This window comes from Arvicola amphibius, chromosome 6 (assembly GCF_903992535.2).
Source record: "Arvicola amphibius chromosome 6, mArvAmp1.2, whole genome shotgun sequence".
Classification (NCBI taxonomy): Eukaryota; Metazoa; Chordata; class Mammalia; order Rodentia; family Cricetidae; genus Arvicola; species Arvicola amphibius.
Genome location: NC_052052.2, coordinates 116,573,370 through 116,600,587, shown reverse-complemented (window position 1 = coordinate 116,600,587; position 27,218 = coordinate 116,573,370). Strand labels below are relative to the sequence as shown.

At 44.4% G+C, this 27,218-nt stretch overlaps 1 protein-coding gene across 2 annotated transcripts in view; it reads right to left on the bottom strand.

Moving 5' to 3' along the window:
* Window positions 1–8,506, bottom strand: part of B3galnt2 (beta-1,3-N-acetylgalactosaminyltransferase 2) — a 40,461-nt gene extending 31,955 nt beyond the window's left edge. For both annotated transcript variants that reach the window (XM_038335450.1, XM_038335451.1), the window contains exon 1: window positions 8,196–8,506. In XM_038335450.1, the coding sequence (XP_038191378.1) occupies window positions 8,196–8,310 (115 nt within the window). In that variant the 5' untranslated portion in view covers window positions 8,311–8,506. The remainder of the gene's footprint in view (window positions 1–8,195) is intronic.
* Window positions 8,507–27,218: the final 18,712 nt, after the last annotated feature.

Below are 27,218 nucleotides of genomic sequence, written 5' to 3'. Positions count from 1 at the left end.
TTGTAAGATCTAACAGGCAAGATTCTACTTTAATTGAAAAATTCATCCTTAGAAACACAACAGATGAGAGGCTATGTCTTTCTTTTTATTGCTAGTTTTTAAGCTTAAGAGCTATAAGCTTATATAGAGCTCTAAAAAGAATTTCATTTCACCTGTCTCCAGTGATGGGAACTGGTTCAAATGGTTTTAAGAATAAATTACTGAGGGTCAGAGATCTTCACTATACTAATTGCAATGTGTTTATATGCTGTAGGCGCTAGGTAGTCAGTCTAAAATGCAACAGAAACATGTTGATGCCTTTTCAAAAAGACTAATTAAAATAATTAGGGGGCAGATTCTTTTATGACAATAATTTGAAAGATATTACACCGTAACAATTTTAATACTGTTAAGAATTTTTCATACAGCTAACCCCATTTTCTACAAAATAGATTATAGGACATGTATTTGTAAAAAGACATTTTAATTCTACAGATATTTGGCCAGGTGGTGGTAGTGCACACCTTTGAACCCAGCACTAGGGAGGCAGAGGCAGGCAGATTTCTGTGACCTGAAGGCCAACCTGGTCTACAGAGCTATTTTCAGTACAGCCAGGGCTACACAAAGAAAGCCTAACTCAAACCAGCCCCCCCAAAAGAGATTTCTATTTCTCTATTACCAATCTTGTACCAAAATAAGTTCTATAAATATAGAATTTATCTTCAACATAAACCTGCATGCTTATGAATTAAACTTGTCTGTCGTCCTTGAATACTGATCACTATAATAAGTACTACATAAAAGCTATCTTTTCTTCTGATGTGCTGGGTACCTTGGGCATGCTATACCAGCACTCTATTACTGACCTACATCCCCAGCCCTAGAGTATGATTTAATGCTCACCACCAGACATGTAGGTACTTACTGAGCAAATGAGAAGACAATACAGAGAATTTAGTACCTCACCCTAAATATGAAATTTTTAAAAATTCACAGATCAGAAACACTTTTTTCCAGATATTTAATAATATATCAAAAGCTATGCCTAGTTCTAGAAGTAGCTGTAAATGAGTCAAATTCAGAATATAACTGAAGAACGCGCACAAAACTGCCATGCTATCGGCAGTGAGTGCACTAGTGACAGAATGGAGGTGGCGCACTAACACCCAGTGCTGACAGCGGTCCCACAGCTAAAACCAGGCTTCCTCAGTTAAGCAATCTGCCTCCCGTGTGCCTCCGTTTCCTAGTCAAGAGACAAACTGACAGAAAAAGTCTTCTTTTTGTTTGAGACAGGGCCATGTGTTGGTCAGAAACTGACCTTGACTCCTGATTCACCTACCACCCCTTCTCAAATGCCAGGATTACATGCATGTAACATCACAGCTAGCTAGAATTTTTAAATGTTTTACTGCCTCTGTTTTTAAAATGTCTTTTAAAGAATCTAAAAAAGGGCAAAAGTCACATTTAACCTGTGTTTCATTAATCTGACATCAGAAAAATAAGGTTTCTACACAATAACAAAATTTCAGAATAATTCAAATATCCCTGAGTGTCAAATAGTACCTTGTTTCTGGTGTCTAGTCAAAGGAGATCATTTAGAAATAGGTTACATAGCACATAATTTAACCTCTGCCTCAAACTTTTCATGAACTTTTCTCAAACCTATCCCTTTATGGGCACTCAATCTAGCTTCTGCTTAGACTGTAAGTCTTTACTGAGGCTAGTTCCTCTGTGATCACCCAGATGACTGCCACAAAAGGCTTCTGGTTATGTTTTTAAATAACTAAATATATACAAAGACAACCATTTGTATGTGACAGTTCTGCAGATTAGCTGTAAACCAGTATTGATCTTAGTTCTACGTCTGCTTCCAATCCCCATGTAAGCCACTTCTAGTTCAACTGCTCTACTTTGAAGGCATCTCTTTTTCTTGCAAAGACTCAAGAGTGTTTCTCAGCCTTCTAGAGAATGTCTACTACCAGATAAATCAGATTAAGAAAAAGAAGACCAAGTTATTTTACTACACATGCCAATGTAAAGCCACCCAACAGACTCCCCATAGAAAAGGCTAAACTTTTCAAGTGGGTGCTTTAAGCACCTAGGTCAGGTAGCCAGCCACTCAAGCTCACAGCTCCCCTCTCCAGTTTCACCTTATGTCCTCATCACAGTTACATGGCACAAACACGGAAACAGCTTTGATTCCAGTATCCAGAAACATGAAGGGGTGGGTGGCTAAGACGTAAAGACAAGTCATGGAAGAAGGCAACCCTAGGAAGGGGAGGACTAGAAATCAAGCTTGAATTCCAGTAATTATACACTAGATTTCTTTCTTTTACATCTGAAGTGACAAATGTCTTCTGACACAGTAAAAACCAAATGATAGGTACTTCAAGAGAATGCTGACAGTGATCTCAAGACAAGTCTGCCTCACGGCTGCTAGGACTGCAACCTGGAAGTTTTACAGGGCATACTGCAGTCAGACTTGGTGGCGCACGACTTTAATCTCAGCCCTCGGAGGCAGAGGCAGGTGGATCTATGAGTTTGAGGCCACCCTGGTCTACATAGTGAGTTACTGAACAGTCAGAAAGAGAACCTATCGCTGGGCGGTGGTGGCGCACGCCTTTAATCCCAGCACTCGGGAGGCAGAGGCAGGCGGATCTCTGTGAGTTCGAGGCCAGCCTGGTCTACAAGAGCTAGTTCCAGGACAGGCTCTAAAAAAGCTGCAGAGAAACCCTGTCTCGAAAAACCAAAAAAAAGAAAAAGAAAAAGAAAAAAGAAAGAGAACCTATCTCAAAACAACAACAACAAAAAGCAAAACAAAAACAGGACACACTTGGAATATATATTCAGTACTTTAGGAAAATAGGACCTTCGTTGACATTTCATTCTTCAGATGCTGTCCACCTTGTTTTCTTAGGCAAGCTCTCTCACTTCTAATAGTAATTCACTGATCCATCCAGGCTGAGTGGCCAGTTGGCTCCAGGATCCTCTTCTCTCTCCTTCCTCAGTACTGGGGTTACAACTGTGCACCATTGTGCCTAGCTGAGATCTAATTCAGATCCCCATGCTTGTTGTAAGACAAGCATTTTATGGCAATTTTACCAAAACCAATCTACAGATTCAAAGCAATGCCCATTAAAATCCCAGCAAAATTTTTCACAGACCTCAAAAGAACAATACTCAACTTCATATGGAAAAACAAAAAACCCAGGATAGTCAAAACAATCCTGTACAACAAAAGAACTTCTGGAGGCATCACAATCCCAGATTAAACAGCCTGGTATTTGGCATAAAAACAGACAGGAGGACCAATTGAACTGAAGACCCAGATATCAATCCACATACCTACGAACACCAGATTTTTGACAAAGAAGCTAAAAATATAAAATGGAAAAAAGAAAGCATATTAAACAAATGATGCTGGCATAACTGAATATCAATGTGTATAGAATGCAAATAGACCCACATCTATCACCATGCACAAAACTCAAGTCCAAGCCAGGCAGTGGTGGTGCCCATAAAAACTAACCACACCAAACCTGGGAAGTACACTTGAATGCAATGGCACAGAGACCACTTCTATGACAGAGACCACAGACACTGAGAGCAACAATTAATAAATGGGACCTCCTGAAACTGAAAAGCTTCTGTAAAGCAAAGGACACGGTCAACAAGACAAAACAGCAGCCTACAGAATGGGAAAAGATCTTCACCAACCTCACATTGGACAGAGGACTAATGTCCAAAATATACAAAGAACTCAAGAAATCTGACATCAAAAGAACAAATAATCCAACTTTAAAAAAAAAATGGAGTACAGAACTAAACAGAGAACTCTCAACAGAGGAATCTAAAATGGCTGAAAGATACTTAAGAAAAGGCTCAATATCCTTAGCCATCAGAGAAATGCAAATCAAAACAACTCTAGATTCCATCTTATACCTGTAAGAATGCCCAAGATCAAAAACACTGATGACCACTTATGCTGGAGAGAGGGGTAAGGAGAAAGCTCCTCCATTGCTGGTGGTAGTGAAAACTTGTATAGCCGCTTTGGAAATCGGCATGGCAATTTCTCAGAAGATTAGTAAACAATCTACCTCAAGACCCAGCAATATTGCTGTTGGCTACATACCCAAAAGACACTCAATCATATCACAAGGACATGTGCTCAACTATGTTCATAGCAGCATTATTTATAATAGCCAGAACCTGGGAACAACCTGGATGCCCCTCAATTGAAGAATGAATAAAGAAAATGTGGTACATTTACACAATGAAGTACTACACAGAGGGAAATAATAATGACATCTTGAAATTTGCAGGCAAATGGATGGATCTAGAAAAAAACATACTGAGTGAGGTAACCCAGACCCAGAAAGACAAATATAGTATGTATTCACTCATAAGTGCCTTTTAGACATAGAGCAAAGAAAAACTAGCCGACTGGCCACAACCCGAGAACCTAGATAACAAAGAGGACCCTACGAGAGACATATACCGATCTACATAGGAAGGTGAAAAAAGACAAGATCTCCTTAGTGAATTGGGAGTGTGGGGGTCACAGGAGAGGGGAGAAGGGGAGAGGGGAGGAAGGAAGCGGAGTGGGGAAAAACATATAGCTCAATAAAAACAATGAAAAAGGAAAGCATTTATTTTACCAACTGAGCTAGATTCCCAACCCCATAGTTTTCCTTTTTAAAATTAACATGATTGATAGTGCTCAGCTTGTAAAAATATATCAGCCTGCACTGTCACATGCCTGAAAGAAATGTATATGAAACATCAAAAACATTTTCAAAATACAGTTTTCAAAATAGATATTATATTGAAAATAATCTAGAAATACAGATAGATGTTTCTTTCCTTTCATTTAAAAATAATTTCAACTTTTCCTCCACAGAACTTGTTTCCCTTTATGAAAGAAATATATTTAAATTATAAGGTCCTCGTGGCATGTAAACAGATGATACAGGTAGAAAATTAGTATCTTCTCAGTTTTATTCTCTTGATTCGCTCATTCAAACTGAACACTTATGTCTGCTGTGCTAATTGGCACAGGCCCACAGGGAACAAGATCTCCACAATGACAGGAATAGCTCACAACCCCAAGCAAGTGCCCCAAGAGCAATGACTATTTATATTAATACGTAATCTATCCCAAGAGTCTGGCAACCTGCTAAACTTTGCAACGACCGTGAACATTAAAGTCTTAAGGGACATTGACCTTGAAACTGATAAATAAGCCTAAAAAGTCATAAAACAAAGAAAGAAAGAAAGAAAGAAAGAAAGAAAGAAAGAAAGAAAGAAAGCCCTCATGTGTATGCTCTTGGACACCATCCATCACAATCAGGCAGAAATCTTGAAAATAAGGAAAACACAAGAGCCCATCACATATCTGTTGATGAAATAGTCTCTGCAAAACTAATGTGCTCTTGCCAGCGTCAACGAAGCATGCTGGCACAGGCTGTAGCCACCTCCCTATTACCAATACTCTCCAGAATTCCTGGAGTGTTCACAGTGACTGGGCACTGTACTGAGTATTTTGCTGAACAAATCTTTATAGATTATCAGTTTATAGACATGGAAACTGAAACCCTGAGATACAGCATAGAGGGGTAATTTTGGAAGAACCAGCCCTAGGCAAAAAGTGGGGCATCAAGCTCAATTTGTCTTTGAACTGCTTGCCCTGTCTCCAAACATGCTGGAACCAGGTATCCAGCCCTACACCTAGCTTCCAAGTATGTACTTGGTGATATGCTCCTCTTCTTTCCAAGTCTGACTTCCCTCTTTCCAGATCTCTTAGAAAGACAAGCCTTTCTCGGTCACATCTTTCTACATTCACCACTGCACAATTTCTTTTTTTTTTTTTTTTTTTTTGTTTTTCGAGACAGGGTTTCTCTGCAGCTTTTTTAGAGCCTGTCCTGGAACTAGCTGCACTGCACAATTTCTGTAAGGCAATGTCCAAAACCAGTACATAGAGATCAAGTCACACTTTATATCCCCTGGTCCAAAGCCTGTATTTTCCTTTGCTCTTTGTGCCTCTGGTGTGCTATATTGCATAAGAGGCCTCCTCACCAGTGTTGTTTAAAGCCCCTACATAGAAAAGTTGCTAATCTTAGTACTAACATGACTCATTCGCTTCCCTCAGGTCCTTGCTCAGCTGCCACCTCTTCACAGTGGTCTTCCTTGATCTGTTTACCGTCTTGGAGAAAAGTTCATTTTTCCTTCAGCATACTCACCATCCTGTGACATTTACACTCATAGTTTTACTATCTTCCCTTTCAAATGGCTAACATCTGGAGAGCAAGCTCTTTATTTTGATTATTTACTAATTCCAGCCTACAAGAGGAGATGGCCCAGTAGCTATCTGTTTGCTGAAAGAACTCAGTCAAAAGGGTTTTTCTAATATTCAGAAAAAGTAAATTTCCCTTTCAAAAAATGATTGGGCTTTCAAATAGTTCATCAGGTCAATGGACTTGCCCCAAGTCTGATGTTCCGAGTTTGACTCCCAGAATCCACATGGTGGAAGAAGAGAACTGATCTCAAATTATCCTGTGACTTCTACGAGAACCCTGTGGCACATCAATGTACACACACACACACACACACACACACAAATAAATTTTAGAAATTACTAGCGTGGCTTAATGGAACTACAGAGGAGCAGAAAAGAGAACAAGTAAATTCTAAAATGCTAATTCAAGAGGAAGATACTTAGTAAAATCTCAGGTTTTAGTCTTAATGTATTAAATATTTCAACAGCAAAATAGGAAAAAAGACCTGTGGTAAATTTTTGCAACCAAGATACTTCAGCGTTTGTTTTTGAAGTGCCAAGGGAGGAGAGTGGGAAAGGAATCTGTCTTTATAGTCAAACGTTATCTGACAAAGCTCCAGCAGCAACACAAAATTAATTTTTACAACTAGAATGACCCTATATGACCCTGAAGGTTCCTACAGTTTGCTTCCTTGATCTAGTTTAATCTAAAAGGATAAACTCTAAAGCATTAAACATCAAACATTAAACAGATAGGAAAAATCTTTTTCAAACACAAAAATTTCTTGCAGGCTTACTAAAATATAAGCTCAAAGGCAAGGTTTATTATGTTGAACCCCAAAGACTGCTAATGTTAGGGTCATATATATTCTACATTGGCTCTCCAAGCGGATTCCAGCAACTCACTCATTTATTTAAAAGAAAAACAGAAAGAAACCTATAAAACACAACCCCAACAGATGTTTAGGTTGCAAAGTATTTTCTACGCATGAGACTTTTCATCTAATTTGTAAAAGTCCCACCAGTTTAGCAAGCTAAATACACATATAATGGTGTATTTTCACTATTCCACTTAAGTGGTTAATTCTTTTCAGTTACACAAATGACCTTTCCAAAAGCTGGGGGAGTTCATCTAACAGGAAAAGCGATCATTACTAAAATAACTCCAGTGTAATCTGGTAACAGCTGGAGAAGAGTCTTGAGGATTGCTAAATACGTTATTAGAATCAGCCTTGTGCTGACTGGGAAGGCCTGTTTTTAAACTTTCTGAAAAGAAAACAGCTGTTTGGATATGAAATGGAAAGATAAATCCTAACGTAGTTAAAAGAACTAAAACAAGCATTACCCTATCTTTAAAATAGCCATCTAAGTCCCCTTCTATAGGCTCTCTGCGAAAAACTTGAGTAAAACACACAAGAGACCCCAAGGTAATGTTCAGGGTGATGGGACGACGCTGAGCGAATGAGAACAAAGCTTTCATTCCCACGAGGGAAGAAGTTTGGGAACAAATGGACTCGAGAGTTAAAGAATCCGGCACTCCCAGGTTCCTTTATTAGGAAGCTACCTAAGCAGAACCGCAGGGACGACTCCACTCACAGCTGCGCCCTAGTTCACGTCTAGATGTGTTTCACCGGCTCACCTCACGATCACAGACCGCAAAGTGCAGCCGGTCCCTCCTCACTGCAAAGTGAATCCTGACGTGCAAAGCCGCACCGGCGCGCTCGCGGACCCCCTCGGAGAGAAGCCCCCCAAGTTGTGACCAAGGCCCCTCGGGCACGGCGTGGGCCGCTGAGCACACGCTGAGAAGGACCGCACAGTCGAATTCGCGGATGAAAAGACCCGTTTGTTCAGCCTGTCCCGGGACGTCCGCACCCGCCCGGTTGTCCCTCCGGCCATTCCCGCGGCCTCCCACGCGCGCGGCCGCCGAGCCCCGGCACCTCACCTGCCGCACCGGGCCCGGAGGCGCGGGGGGGCGGCGGGGAGCGCAGCCAGAGGTGCCAGAGGTGCAGCGCGGCCCCGAGCACGCACGGGCACAGCAGCACCAGCCAGTTTCGCATTGGCCGCCCCCGCCCGCACCACCTCGCGCCCCCGCCGCGCGCCGGTCTCTCCCGCGTCCCGGCCGAGAGCGAGGGGACCTAAGAGCACCGAGCGCCACCGGCAGGGTCGCGCCCGCGCTCCAGCCCGCGCCCGCACCCGCGGCCGCACTCGGCGCTGTGTCCTCAGCTCGCGCCTCAGGTCCGGACCGCAAACGGCAGCGGCTCCGAGGCCGGAGCCCCGCCCCCGCGCGCGCGGCCTTCCCACCCGTTCCGCCCTCCTCGCTCTCGCCCCGCCCTCTAGTCCGCGTCCCCGCACCGCCCGTCTACCGAACGGCTGGGAGCTGTAGTTCCGCGCTGAGCCCAGGCGGGAGGCGTGTCTGACATTCCAGGCCCTAGAAACTACATTTCCCGTGGCGATACGCGCGCTCAGTGGCAGGGCGCTGGCGGAGGCGGAGCGCGCAGAGAGCACGCGCGTCTCTCCCCGGTCCCTTGGAGGCACACGGAACATGCGCGGCCGTCTTCCTGCTAGTGCCCCCCAGTGGTGGAGGCGGGCATTGCGCGTACGGAACGCGCACGTCTCTGCGGGAGTTACTGTCCGACCGGCTCAGCTGTGGGCTGCGCTGCAGGGCGCGTGGCCTCGAGGAGCAGTTGCCCAGCCAGGGCAGGTTTGCATGGCGCCTGAGCGCTGATCGAGATAGGGGTGCCCTCCCGCGACACACCTCCTTAAGAGGACGGCGGGGACTTCCCGGCTGCCCTCCAGTTAGCGACGTTGGGTGAGGAAGCCCCAGGCCTCGCTATGGAAAGCGAGGGTGGAGAACCCCGGACTTGGAGGCTGCTGCCGCCCCTGGCCTTTGGCGTCCGCACTCTCCTCACGAGGATCACTGTCGGAAGGACAGGAATAAGAGCTGCGGCTACCGGGTGACTTTGAAAAGTTCCCGCAAGTTGAGGAAGCTTAAGATACGATGACCAAATATGTGAGAGTTTCCAGAGGGCTTCCTGAAGATCCACCTCCAGCCGGCGTTAGGAAAAGGGCGTACTTCCTTGGAGCCACTTCTGGCTCAGCCCCAAAGTGCCACTGAGCGGCGATTTTGTCTCAGAAAGGCAATTGCGCCGTCGTCGCCTCTCGCCCCCCTTAGTTGATTGAGAGTGAGCAGTCGAAGATGACCTTGAACTATATTGCTCCTTCAGTCTTCACCTCGAAAGTGCGCAGATTACAAGCCTGCGCCAACACCTGTGGTTTTTATGCAGTGCTTTGGGATGGAACCCAGGATTTATTAATCCATTTTAGACAAGCACTCTACCAAAGAGCTACACCCTCAGTCCCTCACTATGTTAAGATTGACTTTTATTTTGTTTGATTTTCATTTATGTGAGTTTACCGGGCCAGGGAGGCCTATCCTGTCTCCTGGAGCTGGAATTTCATGTGGTTGTGAGCCGCGCGATTTGGATGCTGGAAACTGAAGTCGGGTCCTCTGGAACAGCAGCAAGAGCGCTTAACCACTGAGCCATCTCTTCAACCCCTTAGATTGTTTTTTCTTTGGGTATTTTTGCAATGTTTTTGGCTTTTTAATTTGAAATTTTTATTTGGTTTAGTTATTATATAAAAACTGTGCTCTACTGTTGTATGAACTTAATAAAATAAACTTAACTTACATAGTCAAATTTTGTTTCTGCTAATAGAAATTTGTTTTAGCTGGGAATGAAGCTCTGGCAGTCTTCGGGGGTTGATGCCCAACACTGAACAGGAAGGGAAGTGGACTTATGTATTTGTTTCCATTACAAATCAGGAATAGTTAAAACAATAGTAATCATTTACTATGGCAACTTTACTACAGGTCAGGAATTTGGGCGTGACGTTCTGGTTCACGTTCTCGAAGTTGCAGCAGATTGTCAACTGGAGCTGCAGTCACCTGAAGGCTTGATAGTGGCTGAAGAGTGCATTCTACATTGCTCACACAGATGCAGACACTTTCATGAAGGCATATTCATCACTTCTGGGTTAGTAAATTGGTCACACAGACTCTGTACAGTGATGAATCCCAGTAAGCAGAATATTCAGATATTCACTGCAGAGTGACTATTGCTATTCCCAAATCCATGAACTCCCCCACAAAAGCCAACAAGGAGACTGAGTCCTGTATGTAAAAGCAGATTATTTATTTATTTATTTATTTATTTTTTTGGTTTTTCGAGACAGGGTTTCCCTGTAGTTTCTTTTTTTTTTTTTTTTTTTTTTTTTTTTTTTTTTTTTTTTTTTTTTTTTTTTTTTTTTTGGTTTTTCGAGACAGGGTTTCTCTGTAGCTTTGGAGCCTGTCCTGGAACTAGCTCTTGTAGACCAGGCTGGTCTCGAACTCACAGAGATCCGCCTGCCTCTGCCTCCCGAGTGCTGGGATTAAAGGCGTGCGCCACCACCGCCCGGCTTTCCCTGTAGTTTCTAGAGCCTGTCCTGGAACTAGCTCTTGTAGACCAGGCTGGCCTCGAACTCAGAGATCCGCCTGCCTCTGCCTCCCGAGTGCTGGGATTAAAGGCGTGCGCCACCACCGCCCGGCCAAAAGCAGATTATTTTATGTGAGTTTGCAAACTTGGTCTCTCTGCATGTCCAACATATTGGAATAAATGGAGAGCCCCAAGCTAAGTTAGGGTTGGGTTTTTATAGTAGTAAAGGTGAGGGTGAGGGGTTTCTGAGGTTCAGGACCCCTGATTGGCTGACATTTGTCTAGGGGTGTCCTGGTGAGTGTGTGCTGGCAGATGATCCTATCTACAGTGGTTGGAATGTTAGGCATTTCCATTGGATGGTCTGTTCTCGGATGTTGCTCAGGTAATATTTCCTGCAACCAGGTATTGCTTCAGGGTAAGCTACTAAGACTCAGGCCTCCATTAAACTTAATTGATGGCTGAGTCCTAATGGTTGGAAGTAAAGAACTTCCTTTGGGTGATCTGTTCATATTTAGCTTATCATGGCTGGCTCCTACACTACCAGGAGGCTAAGACCTTTGGGAACTGTCTTAGACACTGGCAAAGAGCATGTCCTGAAAACTTGAGTGAACACTACTGTCTCAACACTCTGGGGTAACTTTAAGACCCCTACATACAAGAGCTTTGAAGACAGGAAAGTACATGTTTTTCCTTTTTAAAGGAAACAAAAGATGAAGTATATGGCTGTTTGGCAGATGTCACTAACTTCTGTACCCTCTTTTCACAGATATGTGTACACAATGCAATAGGGAAGAATAATTTCTACAAACTTCTTTTGAGATTCATGTTTTTTAATTGTGTGTGTGTGTGCGTGCACACACACACACGCGGGTGTCCACAAGTAGAAGTGCCTTTGGAGACCAGAAGAAGGCATCTGATTCCCTTGGGTGGAATACAGGTGGTGGTAAGCTGTGTGGGTGCTGGCAAAAGCAGGACAGACTCCTAACCACTGAGCCATTTCTCCAGCCCCTCTAAAAATTACTTGGTAAAAATTTCTCTGTTTGGGGGCTGGAGAGACGGCTCAGCGGTTAAGAGCATTGCCTGCTCTTCCAAAGGTCCTGTGTTCAATTCCCAGCAACCACATGATGGCTCACAACCATCTGGCCTTCAGGCATACACACAGACACAATATTGTATACATAATAAATAAATAAATATCTAAAAAAATTCTCTGTTTAAAAACTACAATGGGGGCTAGAGAAATGACTCAGTGGTTAAAAGCACTTTTTTTTTTCTTGCAGGGGACCCAAGTTTGGTTTTCCGCACCATGTGACAGCTCACAGCCAGCTTAACAGTAGTTCCAGGGGATCTGATGCCCTCTTCTGACCTCTGACGGCACCAGGCAGGCATGTGGCCGACACTCATACATGCAGGCAAAACACTTATGCCCATAAAATACATTTTTAAAAACTACAATAACTTACTTTCTATATTTCTGTTAGAGAAGTCATGTGAGCAATAACTGGTTGTCAGTAAGGGTGTATGTATACGTGTGTCCTTAAGAAAAGTAGCAATGGCTTTTGATATCCATATGTTTTCACTTTGTGAATAAAGAATTAGGTCTAGACAAATAGACAAAATGTAATAGCATTGAGGAGGTTGAGGCAGGAAGAATCATGAATTCAAACTCAGTCTCAAAAAAACAAGAAAAAGAGCTCCCAAAGAGGAATTCTTATTTTGGCAAATCTATTCTACATATATATATTTACTGAGCACCTATTATGTGCCACGTGCGTCAAAAGGTATTTTCCATACACAAATGACTGAAACAGAGCCTTGTCAGATATGGGTGAAGTGCAGACTATAAACATAATCAACAAACTTGGCCAGCATATTAGAAGACCTTCAGTGGTGTGCGTGTGCGTGCGTGTGTGCGTGTGTGTGTGTGTGTGTGTGTGTGTGTGTGTGTGTGTGTATAAAAGATAAAGCCAAGTAAGGAAGTGTGTGATTGAAATAGGGCAGAATACACACTATACAATAGTATTTAAACAACTTGGTTATAATGATCACTGTAGCTAGGCACCAAAATCATCCTAATGTAGCTGAAGAAATAGTCTTAAAAACCTAACGAGCTTATAATCAATCTGTACTGTCAAGGTGTTCATTGTTTCAAGACATGAACAAGTTAATGGGGGATTAGATTATGCAGATGTACGCCAGGACCCTTGGTTGTCTGATAGCCGTTGACCAGTATCTAGGAAATGGCTGCCCAGGGTGCTGTGGCAGCACAAAGCAACAGATACTTAATTTAGCCCTAGGCTCACAGAAGAAGGCTACCCCCGGGGGAGAAAACAGTAGAGTACGGAAGTCAAAAAGTATAATTAACTTAACAAGGACAGGAAGTAAGGTCAAGGACACTCTTAAGTAAAAAATAAAACAACAAAATCCCAAGATGTCTGCTAGGGAGATTTAAGCAGCTTAGTACAACCTTAACGCAAACAGAATAGGCAGATGCCAGATCACATACTATGCTAAGGATTCTACACTTTTTAACAGGTGTGTTTTCGTTTTTATATGTATGTGTTGTGGTTTGATTAAAAATGGCCCCATAGGTCCATAAAGAGCGGCACTATTAGAAGGCGTGGCCTTGCTGGAGTAGGTGTGGCTTTTGTTGGAAGAAATCTGTGCAGGCCAGAGGATGCTGGATCTTCTGGAGCTGCATCTACAGGTAGTTGTGGTAGTTGTGAGCCATCTGAAGTGGGTGTGGGAACTGAACTCGCGTTGTTTGCAAGAACAGTAAGACAAGACATCTCGCCAGGCCCAGGAGCCTACATTTTACCTTAAAGTCTGTGATAGAATATTGTCCTCTCATGTTCTGCACGATGGTACAAACCTATAATCCCAGCACTTAGCTGGAAGCAAGAAAGGAAATTTCTCTTGCTGTGTGTTTGAGGATTACGAATGCACAACTCCACGTCAGATACCGGCCACTTATCCAGGATGCTGCCCTACCTTCCCATCCAGCATCCCCACCCTTACTATTTCTAGGCCATGGCACCTTCTGCTTTGACTCCACCAGGGGATTCTGTCCCTCCCACTTGTCCTCCCGGCTGCAGCTAAGACATGGCTCCGGAGTTTAGCAGACTATGTAGAATTTAGCATAATAAGGTACAGAAAAGAAAACCTAAACTAGTTAACAAGACAAAATTGTTCCTAGGATCTACCTACTGTTTCCTTGCTGGTGCTGACTTCCTCTGTCTGTGGTCCCTAACCCCTTACTGCCACTTCCAAAGGCCTGTGCATTCCTTCCACGGGAGAGTCTCTCTTACTGATTTCCAGTTAGGTCTCCTGCTATCATTTCTAGTTCTCCCCTCCCATTCTTTCCTTCCATCTCTTCCTTCTTTCTCATTGGTTCTTGCTTCTGTTGTATGGCCTGGCTGTCCTTAACCTCAACATCTGCCCTCACCCTCCTAAGCGCTGGGCTGACAGCTGTGTACTAGCACACCTGGCTGTGCTGGGCTGACAGCTGTGTACCACCGCACCTGGCTGTGCTGGGCTGACAGCTGTGTACCACCGCACCTGGCTGTGCTGGGCTGACAGCTGTGTACCACCGCACCTGGCTGTGCTGGGCTGACAGCTGTGTACCACCGCACCTGGCTGTGCTGGGCTGACAGCTGTGTACCACCACACCTGGCTCACGTTCTAATTCTTTCTCTTTGATGTTTTCCTGCCCCCCCCCCCCCCAAACTGGTCACTTTCTTTTTCCAGGAAATGATTTTATCTGGCTATTCAACGCTACATTTACTCACTGATGATGATGAGTGGAAAACCTTGAAAAGTACCCAGCTGTCCTTTCTAACGGCTCCAGCATCCTCTCCTCAGGAGCACATTGCCTTAGTTATATGAACATTTAAACGATTACTTTTGTAATTTTTATCCAATAGTTGATATCTTCAAAGTAAACGCCTGCGCCCTGACTAGAAGGCAAGCTTTTACCCAGCAGATGCAGTCTTTTCACTTCTCAGTCCAAGACAGTGCTTCTCAACCTTCCTAAGGCTGTGGCCCTTTAATATAGTTCCTCATGTTGTTACTTTATAATTGTAATTTTGCTACTGTATCAACCGCAATGTAAATATTTTTTTGGAGATAGAGGTTTGCCCAAGAGGTAGCAGCCCACAGGATGAGAACCACTGGTCTAAGGTTTCCTGATTGTGGAGTTGGACTGTGTCACTGGGTGAGGGTTCTCCTGGAAGTGAAAGAAAGTGGGAACTCTTCAGTTCTCCACAAAAGGGGCTTCCCGGAAGGAAGCTGTGGAAGAAGTAATGAGGAGAGCAGCAGAGGGTGAGGGTAGGGATCTAGGCTCCAGAAGGACAGGGTATGGACTGCAGTAAGGATTTTGGCTTCTGTTCTGAAATGAATGGGAACAAGGACTGAAAGGGGCGTGCACAGAGAAGCCGTGGTACTTCTCAGCCAGAACTCTGCAAAGTCCTATCAGGAAGACTCAGGTTCTTCCTGTGGCCTGCTGGCTGAGAGCTGCTGCCCTTCACCCTCAAGCCTCATCCTTTGCCAGTGTGTCCCTTTGCTCTAGAACCACAGTGACTTTGGCTCTCTAGATATATTTTTAGTTGTTCTTTTATTTTATTATTTATTTATTCTATTATTTATTTATTTATAGGCAGGATCTTGCTATGTTGCCTGAACTGGTTTGAAATTCGTATGTAACCTGGGCTGACCTTGACCTCAGCATCTTCCTGGAGTAATGGGCTCACAGGTGTATACCAACGCCGCTGGCTCATGATAGCACACAAGTACACTCTTGCTCCTGTGGCTCTTCATTCAGAGGGCTTTGTAACTCATGGTAGTCAGTTAAAAGATGACCTTTTGAATAAGCCTTTCCCTTCTTCCCCTATGGCCTCCTACCACACGCGGACTCTGTTAGCCCTGCTCTGTTCCGTTCTATTTTATTCTATTTCATTCCACTCATTTATTCCACTTATGCTTTAATGATTACTCTTTCTATAGGACAAAAATATTTCCCCGCTATCTTTTGTCCATTGATTCATCCCAGTACTTCCTAGGTGTTTCAGAAATACTTACTGAAAGACCGATTGAGTTGAATGAGCAAATTTGGATATATCTCGGTGAGTGGCTTATCATAAAATGTATGAGTTGAGGAGGTGGTTTTTGGAGCAGACCTAAAGGGAGACATCAAGATTTAGGTGTGAGGAGAGACTACAGAATGATAAAGGCATTGAGAAGATTTTAGAACATGGGAGGAAACTGGGGGATGTGTCATGGAAGACAAGAAGTATGCTGGGTTGGAAGGTAGACACTGTGTACAAGGCTGTGGAGCAGGATGAAGAGAGACTGCCCACGGATGCGCAGTGGAAAAATTAGGGCAAAAGAGGAAGTGCCTCCCGCTGAGCAGTAGGTGCTGTTTTGGGAAGCAGAACTACATGTGAGTTAGTCTTTCAAGAATCCTGGTCCTGAAGTTCAGAAAGGGATGGACGAGAGCAGGGGGGCCACTTAAGATGAGTCACTGTGTGCTTAGCTGAGAGAGCCATACCCCATTGGAGGTTTTTAAATGCTATACGGGACCCGGGGAGATGGCTCAGTTGGTAAAGTGGTTGCCACACCAGTAAGAGGGCTTGAGTGCCCTTCAGAACACATATACAAACCCGAATTCATCAATGTGTGCTTGTAATCCCAGTGCCGGGGAGGCAGAGACTGGAGGATCCCTGTGGCTCATTGACCAGCTGGTCTACCTGAAACAGCAAACTCTAGGTTCAGTGAGAGTCTACCCAAAATATAAGGTGGCCCATGCATTTAATCCCAGCACTTAGGAGGCAAAGGTAGGTGGATCTCTGTGAGTTTGACACCTGCCCGGTCTACAAAGGGAGTTCCAGGACAGCCAGGGCTGTTATAGAGAGAAACCCTGTCTCAAAACAAAACGAAACAACAGCCTGGTCTACAAGAGCGAGTTCCAGGACAGGCTCTAGAAACTACAGGGAAACCCTGTCTCGAAAAACAACAACAACAAAAAGAAACAAAACAAAACAACGACAAAAAACCCCACCAACCAACCAACCAACCAATCAAACAAACAAACAAAACCAAGGTTGAGGACGATAGAGGAAGACACTTGAGGTCAAGTTCTTTCTCCAACGTGCACACACACACGTGCACTCTCATCTGCACACATACATGCACATACATATATATCACATACAATGCTAGGTATGGAAGGAGCTAATAGTGACCATTTAATTTATTATACAAATCAGTGCTGTGAGGAAAAAGGAAGCTGGACAAATGTTAAACAAGACAGATGCCAAGGCAACAGGGATTTTCTGCAACCCTTGGCATGTGGCCATCTTTATCACAGCTTAGTATTTTATGCAATTTTTTCCATTTTGCTCTTAGTGGCTATTTTTCCCCCCAACATTAGGTGGCAGTAAAAAGCTTCCTTCTTTTGTCTTCCTCTTATTTTTCGGTGTGGAGAAATTGGAAGGCAACCAAAGTTGATAGAAGCCAGTTAACTACTGTAGTTAACTAAGTCTAAAATAGGAGAGCTCAACTTAGACTTTATTTGGGAAAGCTAAAACTGTATGGTTTTTATGCAGAGTAACACGTCTCAAAGAGAAAATAATTTCCACAATATGAAACAGGTTGGCTGTACATTGTACTTTTACACGATGTTGCCTTTAAAAAGATACAATTCTGGGACTAGAGAGATGGCTCAGCAGTTACAAGTTCTGGCTGCTCCTCCAGAGGACCCAGGTCTGTTCCCGGTACCCACACGACAGCTCACATCCCTCTGTAATTCCAGTTCCAGCAGATCTGACACCAGTTCTGACCTTCATGGGTACTGCATACACATGCATCTCTAAAAATACAATTCTGTCTTCATCTTTCTTTGGCTTCTCAATTCAATAATAATATATATGTGTGTATATATATATATATTAAAATATCACTTAGCTATATCCATAGACCCTGATTTTATCCTAATAATTTATAATCTCTATTTTAAAAAGTTTTTAGATGGGCATGGTGATGTATGTCTTTAATCCTAGCACTTAGGAAGCAGAGGCAGGAGGATCTCTATGAGTTCCAGGCCAACCAAGGCTACATGATAAGACCCTCTCTCAAAAAATTAAAACTAATAATAGTAAACACGCCTTTAATCAAGCATAGAGGCAGGTGGATCTCTGAGTTTCAGGCCAGCCTGGTTTACAAAGCAAGTTCCAGAACTGCCAGAGTTACACAGAGAAACCCTGCCTCAAGGTGAAACCAAAATAACTGTAAGGCCCTTGAAGAGAAAGTGGCCAGGTCACACCCACTAGACTACTCTAACAGCTATTTCCTGTTCCCCCACCCTGCCCCCGCCCCGCCCTACCAGAAACAAGAGGCCAAACTCCACTCTGGTGGTGGTGGGGAGACCAAGATCAGGCCACAGAATTCCACCACCCCAGGCAACACTAGAAAGTACCCACCCCCTCTACTAGAATTCCTATATAAAGCCCACCACCTGCTCAGTTCTTTGTGGCTTCTCCCAGAGGCAGCCACTCTCTTGTGTCCTTTCCAATAAATCTTTGTGTGAGGTTTGTTGTGCTGTGTGACTTGGTGGTATTCCTTGGCTCCTGACTGCCAGAAAACCTTTCCTTTCTGAGCTGTAACACAACATTAGAGAAACATTTTCCTCAGAGCTGTAGGTAACACTTGCATTGGAGAAACATCTTCCTCAGGGCTGTAACACTTGCATTGGAGAAACAGTTTCCTCAGGGCTGTAACACTTGCATTGGAGAAACATCTTCCTCAGGGCTGTAACACTCACTACTACAACAAAACAACAACAATTGTGGCGATGACCATGTTGATGATAAATGTATTTTAGACTTTTTCCGAAGAGGGTGTTTGAACCCCTTGGAACTGGGGTTACAGATGGTGGTGAGCCGACTTGTGGGGTCCTTTGTGAGAGCAACAGTGCTCTTAACTGCTGAGTCACCTCCCCAGCACTATTTCAATACTTTATATTATTGAATATACAAAATAATTTCTATTAATTGTTTTCCCTCCAATTTCAGTAGGAAACATTCCTTGCACATATGCACATACACATTTTTTTCCTGTTAAGTTCAGTTTTTTTTTCTTTTTTTTTTTTAGACTAGGCTGACCTCAAACTCACGGAGAACTGCCTGCCTCTGCCCCTGCCTCCCAAGTGCTGGGATGAAAGGCATGTTAAATTCAAAAGAAACTATAGAGAACTTTGCTACTGAGGACTATGAATATTTTTAAGTGTTTGAACATGACAAGAACTGTCTTGCTATCAAAACAGAGTTCAGGCAGGAAAGCGCTTGCTGCTTAAGCATGAAGACCCCAGTTTCCCATATAAAAGTTGGGCACAGAGGTAAGCATCTGTAATTCCAGGGATGGATCTATTCTTAGAGCTTGGTGGCCTGCGCCTAACTGAATCCATGCCGTGAGATCCAGCTTCAATGAGACATTAACTGGGGAAGTGCTGGCCTCTGGCTTTCACACAAACTTGCATCCCGCCTCACACACAAACACACACTAAACACAGAGCTAGGTATGGTGGTTCATGCCTATAAGCTTAGCACTTGGGAGGGTGGGGGCAGGAGAAACTTCTTGGAGTCAAGCATGGGCTACATAGTGAGATCCTGTCTCAGAAATCAAACCTCCAAAGATAACAAAAACAAAGAATAGGTGACATCCAAAGATTAAAATTTCTACAAATTAAAAGCCATGAAGTGAAGTCTAGTACGATGGCATGCTTATGTAATGCCAGCCACTTGAGAGTCTAAAACAGGGGAACCAGAAGGAAGTCCAAGGTCATCTTGGGCTACACAGTAAGACCCTTTGTAAAAAGTGGGGGAGGGAAATAAAAAGAGAGCACATTATTCATGAAGTCTTGGAAAGAATCAAATGACATAAAATTTAAGAAATCTCTGTAAAGAAAGGAACAGAATCAAAGCACTTCTCTGTAGCCCCATGAACCCCTTGGGGTTCAAGGTCCAGATCTGCATATGTTCCCTCGAGCAAGAAAAGTGTGTGGCCTCATGAGAGCTGGGCAGTGAGATTCTGAAACACCTCAGACCTGTTTTGAATAGTAAAGAAGGTAACAGACAGCAAAGGATCCTACCTCTACCTCTGAACTTTCAGACAAGAACTAGGTGTGCGCCACCTAGGCCTTTGGAGTTACGGAGATGAAGAAAAAGAGATGCTTTTGTTTGTGCCCCTGAAGAAATTGATTCTGGCTAGGCAAAGTGGCTCATGCCTATAATCCTGACATATGGGAGGCTGAGACAGGGGAATTGCTGTGAGTTTAAGGCCAGGCTGAGCTACAGAGTGACATTGTATCCCCCCCCCCCAAAAAAAAATCAAAGAAAGCTTTTTTAAAAATCAATTCCCTTAAAATAACAAAACTAAAAACATCTTGGACATGTTTGGCATGCATCTCAGGTCAATTGTCACATCTGTGACTTGAGGGTGGGGGTGGGGTGTTTCTGGGGACAAAGGACATTCTTTGCAATATGTGATTACTTCAAGAATTCAGATGCCTGCTCTGAGTCTTCTGCCTTTTTCCTCTGACCCTGGAGCTCCCTCCATCTCGTCTTCCTTTCTCTACCAGCACAATGGAAACACTAACAGTATTCTGCTACGGAAAATGACCGCAACAATGGTCTCCATCTCAGATTCTCCCGAACAGAGTCCTGCTGCATTATGACAGGGTCATAGCAGCTGTATTATGGGGTCAAGGTAACCCCGTTGCCAAGCTAGAATTGGCAAAGACAGAGTCCCTAATGGATCTGACAACAAATGAGAAGGGCCCACCCCACTCTGCAATGCACCCTCCGATGCCCTCATCACACTGACACGCTCTTGGCTCTCTGTCAACAGCATAGCTGTGCTTGTTCATCAGCCAATTGGTTCTGCAGACCTTACACATTTTACTGACTAGAGTTTGCAGTGAATTTCAGAAATATAATAGAGATAAATAGGAAGAAAGGCTTAAGGGGGTGAACAGTAAGGCTCTTGAAAGTAAAGAATACGAGGTGTTGATTGCATCACAAACATCTGTCCAGCAAATATTTATTAGACGTCTCTGTATGCCAACACTGTTTATAGACAGAGTCTCACTCTGTATATGGGCTAGCCTGGAACTCCCCTTGTAGTCCAGGCTGGCCTCCCAATCCTATCTCAGACACCTGAATGATGAGATCACAGGTGTGTGCCACCATTCTCACCTCCTTTATTCTTTAAACAAAAACTTATTAGATGTCTCTGTATGTCTGTCATTAGCACCAGATGAGAACAGAATAAAGTTGGTTCTTGTCTTTCTGAACAAGGGGCAACAAGGTAAACAAAGGGGAAAAGACATCAGTTTTCCTCAGAACAGACTGAATATTTGAACACACTGTGGTGGCTGTATGAACAGCCATACCTTCATGAGCTTATGGCTTCCTCGTATCCAGGTCAGCACAAGCAGGTTTTCCACTGAAATATATAACTGGCAGGTTTGAAAGCCTTGGGCTTAATCCTTTGGATTCCTGCCCATGAGTCTTCCCATACCTGCTCAGCAGCTGCACAGCCCTCTACAACTGTTCAATTGTGTATGTGGGGGTGTGTGTGGAGGGTGGGGTGCTGGTGGCGTGAATACCTACTTCCCTGAGGGTTTCATTTCAGTGAAGAGGCCACATGGACCCCAGCTCACCTAAGGGTGGATGCAGGGGACGATAATGAGGACGCTCAACGGTTAGGTATGAAATGAATTAAGGTCAAGCATGCTGGAGTGAAGAAGCAGAAACGAGGCACACAGCAGTATGGAAGGAGGAAAGCCAAGCACTCGAAATATGAAAGCAACGGACGGTAGGATCACACAGGTGATAATAATTGTAACTTTAAAATGCAATAGATTATCTTAACGAGCAAGTTTTAAAAACATTAAGGGCTTGTAAGACTGGAAGAGCAGAAGTTCAAGGTCACCCTTGGCTACAAAACAACAACAACAAAAACAAAAAACTAAACCAAATCTAATTGGCTTCAAATATCACTGTCCAATTCTGAACACAAATTAAATCCCTTTTCTAAGCAAGAATCTAGAGGAGGGGATTCTCAACCAGTGGGTCATGACCCCTTTGGAGGGGGTCAAATGACCTTGTCACAGGATCACCTAAGATGGTTGGAAAAGACAGATGTTTACATGATGAGTCATAACAGTAGCAAAATTACAAAGTAGCGATGAAAATAATTTCATGGTCAGAGGCCACCACAACATGAGGAAGGCTGAGAACCACTATTCTGGATGCTTCTACCTGTGTATATCTGAAAGCATTCTGAAACACTGCTCTTTAACCTTCCCTTTAGCTATGTTATCTATAACATGATGCTTTTCTCCTAGACACTGCTGCACACGTCCGAAGTTACCAGGTTCTATAATTGAATCCTCCCAGAGTGACCTCAGGTTATGTCCCCTCCTCTCTGAATTTTTACTTTTTGTTCCACCTTGTTTCTTCTGCACCCTGCCGTGTGTCAGAAATTTTACTTTTAGGAGATCTAAGAAAAAGAAAAACACATCAAGTTTCTCCCATACCCTTGTCCTTTGTTTAGGTTAAGCATCAGCATTATTTTTATATTTACCCAAGACACATCATTAAAACCACTTCAAAGCCTTTAGACCAAGATGCACGCAGAGAAGCTTTACGCCGAGTTGCAGGAAAATTAATTTCCAGGGCTAGCAGGGAGACAGTTATTAGGTCTTCAAAATGACATTAGATTAGTTCAGCAAGGGTATCTTAGAACTTGCCGAGTCAGAGGACAGGATGATATTTTGATCTTAGAAGATAAAAGGGCAAGTCTAAGTAGCTAATTATGCACAAGGTTCATTATCTGCACTGCTGTGCACATTAGGGTGAGTTTCCACCCGGCCTTCTGAGCCAGGTTCCGCTTACGGCATGCCGTCAAGCAATCTTCCCTTCTCATTTCTATCAACTGAGTTACATATCTTTCCTCTCATAAACCAATGCTGGAGAACAAAACCCGTAATGACCTGTGGAGATGAAAGTGGAGACTTAAGTGACCTCATCTGATTTTTGTTAAAAGAAAAAAAAAAGCATTATAATATTGCCAGGTGTTGTAATGAATGCCTTGGATCCCAGCACTCAGGAGGCAGAGATAGGCAGATTTCCATGAGTCTGAGGCCAGCCTGGTCTATGTAGCCAGTTCTAGGACCAGCCAAGGCTACGTACATAGTGAGACCCTGCCTCAAAAAAAATTATAATATTTTATTAATTAAGAAGTTTGCATGCATACAACGTATTTTAATACTATCTCCCTCTACCTTTGAAAAGATTTACTTAGTTTTATTTTATGTGTGTAAGTGCCCTGTATGTGTGTCTGGTACCCACAGAGGCCGACAGAGGACTCTGGATCCCCTGGAGCTGGCAGTGAGCTGCCAAGCAGGTGCTGTGAACTGAACCTGGGTCCCCTAAAGAGCAGCAAGTGCGCTTAACCACGGACCCATCTCTCCAGCAGACAGATAGCAAAGGATAGGGACAGAGGGTGGGGAGAAGATGGAGGTACCACAGACTCACAGAAAAGCAGGTGGTAAAGGGGCTGGGCCAAGTCTGGATCAGCCTTAAAGACGCAAGGAGCTGGCACCTGTGACCTGAGGTGGGTAGGGTGGTGAGAGCGCCTGTCATTTCACGTTTAGTAATCCTCAAGCAGACACACGGGGCAGTGATGGCCAGCACAGCGCTGTGCCTTCTGCCACGTCAGAGGAAACAATACTGATGATGCTGTGTTGAGAATGACAAGAATGTTCTCAGCCCACCTCTGCTTGATCCAGGAGCTTAAGTTGCCAGAAGCTCAACAGTCACCAAATGTCAACCTGAGGCAGTGGCTCTGAGTTTGCCTCACGCCGGGGAAGACAAAAGATGCAGACGCTCGTGGGTGTGAACAAAGTAGAAGCAAGTTTTGTGGGGAGATACTAAGAAAACATGAGAAACTAAGGAAATGTGAGAGAAACTCTCAAGAGTGGAAGTGATTTCCAGGAAAGGAAATAGCCACTGACCTTTGTCTACGGTCATGGTTCTCAGCCTGTGGGTCGCTACCCTTGGGGTCGAATGACCCTTTCACAGGGCCCTATATCAGATATCCTGCATATCAGATATTTATATTACAACTCATAATAGAAAAAGTTATGAAGTAACAACGAAATAATGTTTTGGTTGGGGTCCCCACAACATGAGAACCACTGGCCTAGGGTACCTTACGAGACTCATAATAGAAACCGGGTAAAGATTAAGGTGCTTTCATTAGTTGTCCAATTAGAGGGCCCCACACTCTGGGCATGCTCCCAGGGAGATGGCTATGCCTTATCCACATGCTGCTCGCCCTGGTATGGTGGGCAAAGCCCCTCACTCCTGTTAGTGCCAACCTTGACTAGCTGTTGGCTGTCAGTCTGAGTCATCAACCTTGTGGATGTCCAGCTGGCTGTCCTCACAGACTTGTAACCGTCCAGCTTCAGCTGCCCTTCTGGGTTTCCTCATACCTAACTCCTGTTTGTGGGCAGTCTTGGGGGCCTCTTTCCTGAAATAGGTGGAGGATTTTTAGAAGCCATCCTTACAAGTTACTCTGTTACATTAGCTGTGTTTGAAGCAAGAGTCTGTGAAGGTTGATACCACCTTGCCTATGTTCCCCATGGGAGAGAAGACTCATGGAAGCCAGTTAGCTGGCCAGCTCACACAGGCCTTGTCTGTTACAGCCCCAAACTGTCTCTTATGAACCCAGCTTGGTTATCTCATTCCCAGCTGGAAGCCCTCTTATTTCTCATCCCCGATTTCCCCCACCTCACCATTTTAACCTTAGCATTCCTTTGAAGCCCAGCATCTGTTCTCAGTGACCCCTGTGATCAACCTCCTGCTTTCCCCTGTGCCACCTACAGTGAGCTTAATCCTCGCCCCACTGGTGAGAGTGACTTCTCTGGCATCCCTGCAAGGCAGAGGGTGAGTGCTGCTTCCTGCAGGTCGGAGCACTCACAGCGACTCTGTCCTCCTTTTGGTTTGGCATTAAGGAGCACTTGGAGAATGATAAGGCCTTCCCAGCCCTCCCCTTGACTCTCTAAGGGAAGCTCTGAGGTGATGCGGGGAGAATGAGCTGCTGAAGCTGGGGCCAGGCCCCTTCCAAAGGGGTAGAGCGCTGAGTGGCAAGCAGGGAAGGCCACGCACTCTTGCTCTGCATCAATCCGTCTTCAGCTGCCCAGGTGCACGGGTATTCTCCTCACTGCTGTGACCTGCCGGAAACAGCTTAAAGGAAGGAAAGTCCATCACGATGGGGAAGGGAGGGTGGAGCCTCTCTGAGGTGGTGGAAGCAGGGAGTAATGATTCTGTCGCACGGTGGCAGATAGTACTAGACAAGTAACAGCGACAAGAATCACCTTCAGAAGTTTGCCCCCAGTGAACTACTCCCACCAGCCAGGCCCTGCCTCTCAATGCTACAAATGAGGACTGGGCTTTCAAATCAAAGCCTTAGGGAACACTACAGACTTAAATGCTACAGGGGAGAAGTAGGTGATCAGTTGGCGCCTAGAAGCGATACCTGAATTTGTAACATCGAAGGTACCCAGGTAACCTATACTACACTATACAACCTTTTTGTTGTTGTTAGAAGAGTCTCACTATGTAACCCTGCCTGGCCCGGTGCCAGCAGGTAGCCCAGCATAGGCCATAAACTCAAGGCAACCGATCCTCCTGACTCAGCCTCCGGAATGCTGAGATTACAGACCTGCACTGCACCACCTGCCTAGTCCTGCTGGTCAACCTTGATATGACTGTGCGTTCATAGCTCAGAATTAGCTTAGTTCTCCTCGGTTCTCTCTGTCTTCTATTCTCAGCTGGGAACCCATTAGGTCACGCCACCCTTCATCACTGGGGAATGACGAATCGCCTTGGTGCATTGCCCGTCACAAATCGCTAACGCTTGTCTTTCACACATAATCCCACAGAATAGATCTTTCTAAGCCATTGTATTGTGACTTTACAATGTCTTGAGATTCGATGTGGTTAAGCAGTTTGCTAAACCGCCCTGTTCTTAGATTCGCTTCAGTGACTGTTGATAAAGCACCTGCCAGGGCTAGACCCCAAGGCAGGCACTTCTCCTGGAGAAGACAAGCACACTGCCTGCCATGCTGAGTCTGTGGTTTGGGGGGGCTGGGATCTTAAGAGGTGTGAATGTATGGAAAACATATATAGGAGGAACCACTAGGATTCAATTCATTCCGAAGCACTCCCAAGGCTTGACCTACACAGGTATATAAAACTTTTCTTCTAGAAGACTTTAATGTTTTATTGTTAAGATAAATAAAACAAGACCCTGTGATACAGAAGAGGTCCTCTTTGTCCCTTTCCCTGGTTCTATTCCTTTCTCTCCCTTTCTCAGCATTGCTCACCATAGTGGATTTGGGATGTAGAAACACTGGTTTATGTTTTTACACTTTAACTCTGTGTGTGGGTCCATTAAAATGTGCAGTATCATTGGGGGTTTCCTTCTTACATGATTTGTGTGCCATGATGTGCATACAGAGGGAGAGAATAGCTTGCAGGGGGTGGGTCTTTCCTTCCATGGTGTTGGTCCTGGGGTCCCAACTGGGGATCCAACTCAACTTGGCAGAAAATACTTTTAACCGCTGAGCCACGTTGCCAGCCTCTTATTTTGAATTTATTTGAATGCTCCTCAAATACACCTTATATGCTCCTACAACTTGCTCTTTTTATCAACATTATACTCTCAGTGCTTGTCATATTTGGTGCACACATACCCGCACACTCTTAACTGATGTTTATCACACATCCATTGTGCTATATTCCCACTGGATGTGACCATTGCTGCTTAGCGCTCATGTGTGCAACAGCGATGTCACATTCAGAGCGCCTCACTGTAGCCTTTCCCATCCTCTGGCTCTTACATTCTTTTGCCCCCACCCCCTTCTACGATGACCCTCAGTGTTGGGGCAGAAGATGATGTCAGTGACTCTTTTGTGGCTGTGTTGCTTATTCTCAACACTCAGAACAGTAACATGTTTGCGTTAACCACTGCCCACTGCAGGAAGAAACTTCTCAGATTGGAACAGCGGGGATTTGATGGCATAGGGATGGGAAATCTGTTAGTGTGTGTGTGCATGTGTGTGTGTGTGCTCGTGTGCGTGTGTGTGTGTGCGCGTGCGTGCACTGTAGTGTACATGTGGAGGTCAGATAACAAATTCTGGAATTCAGTTCTCTTACAATGTAGGTCCTGAGGATCAGATGCAGGTTGTCCACTTTGGTGACTTTACCCACTGAGCCATCTTGCTTGCTCCACAGGATCCCGTTTAAAAGACTAATGCACTCATCGCTGCCATAACCAAAGGCACTCATTCAATTAACAAGCAAACTTATCTTACAGATGAGATGTCCCATTGACCTTAAACACCAGAGATAGGATGGAGGGGGTTTTGT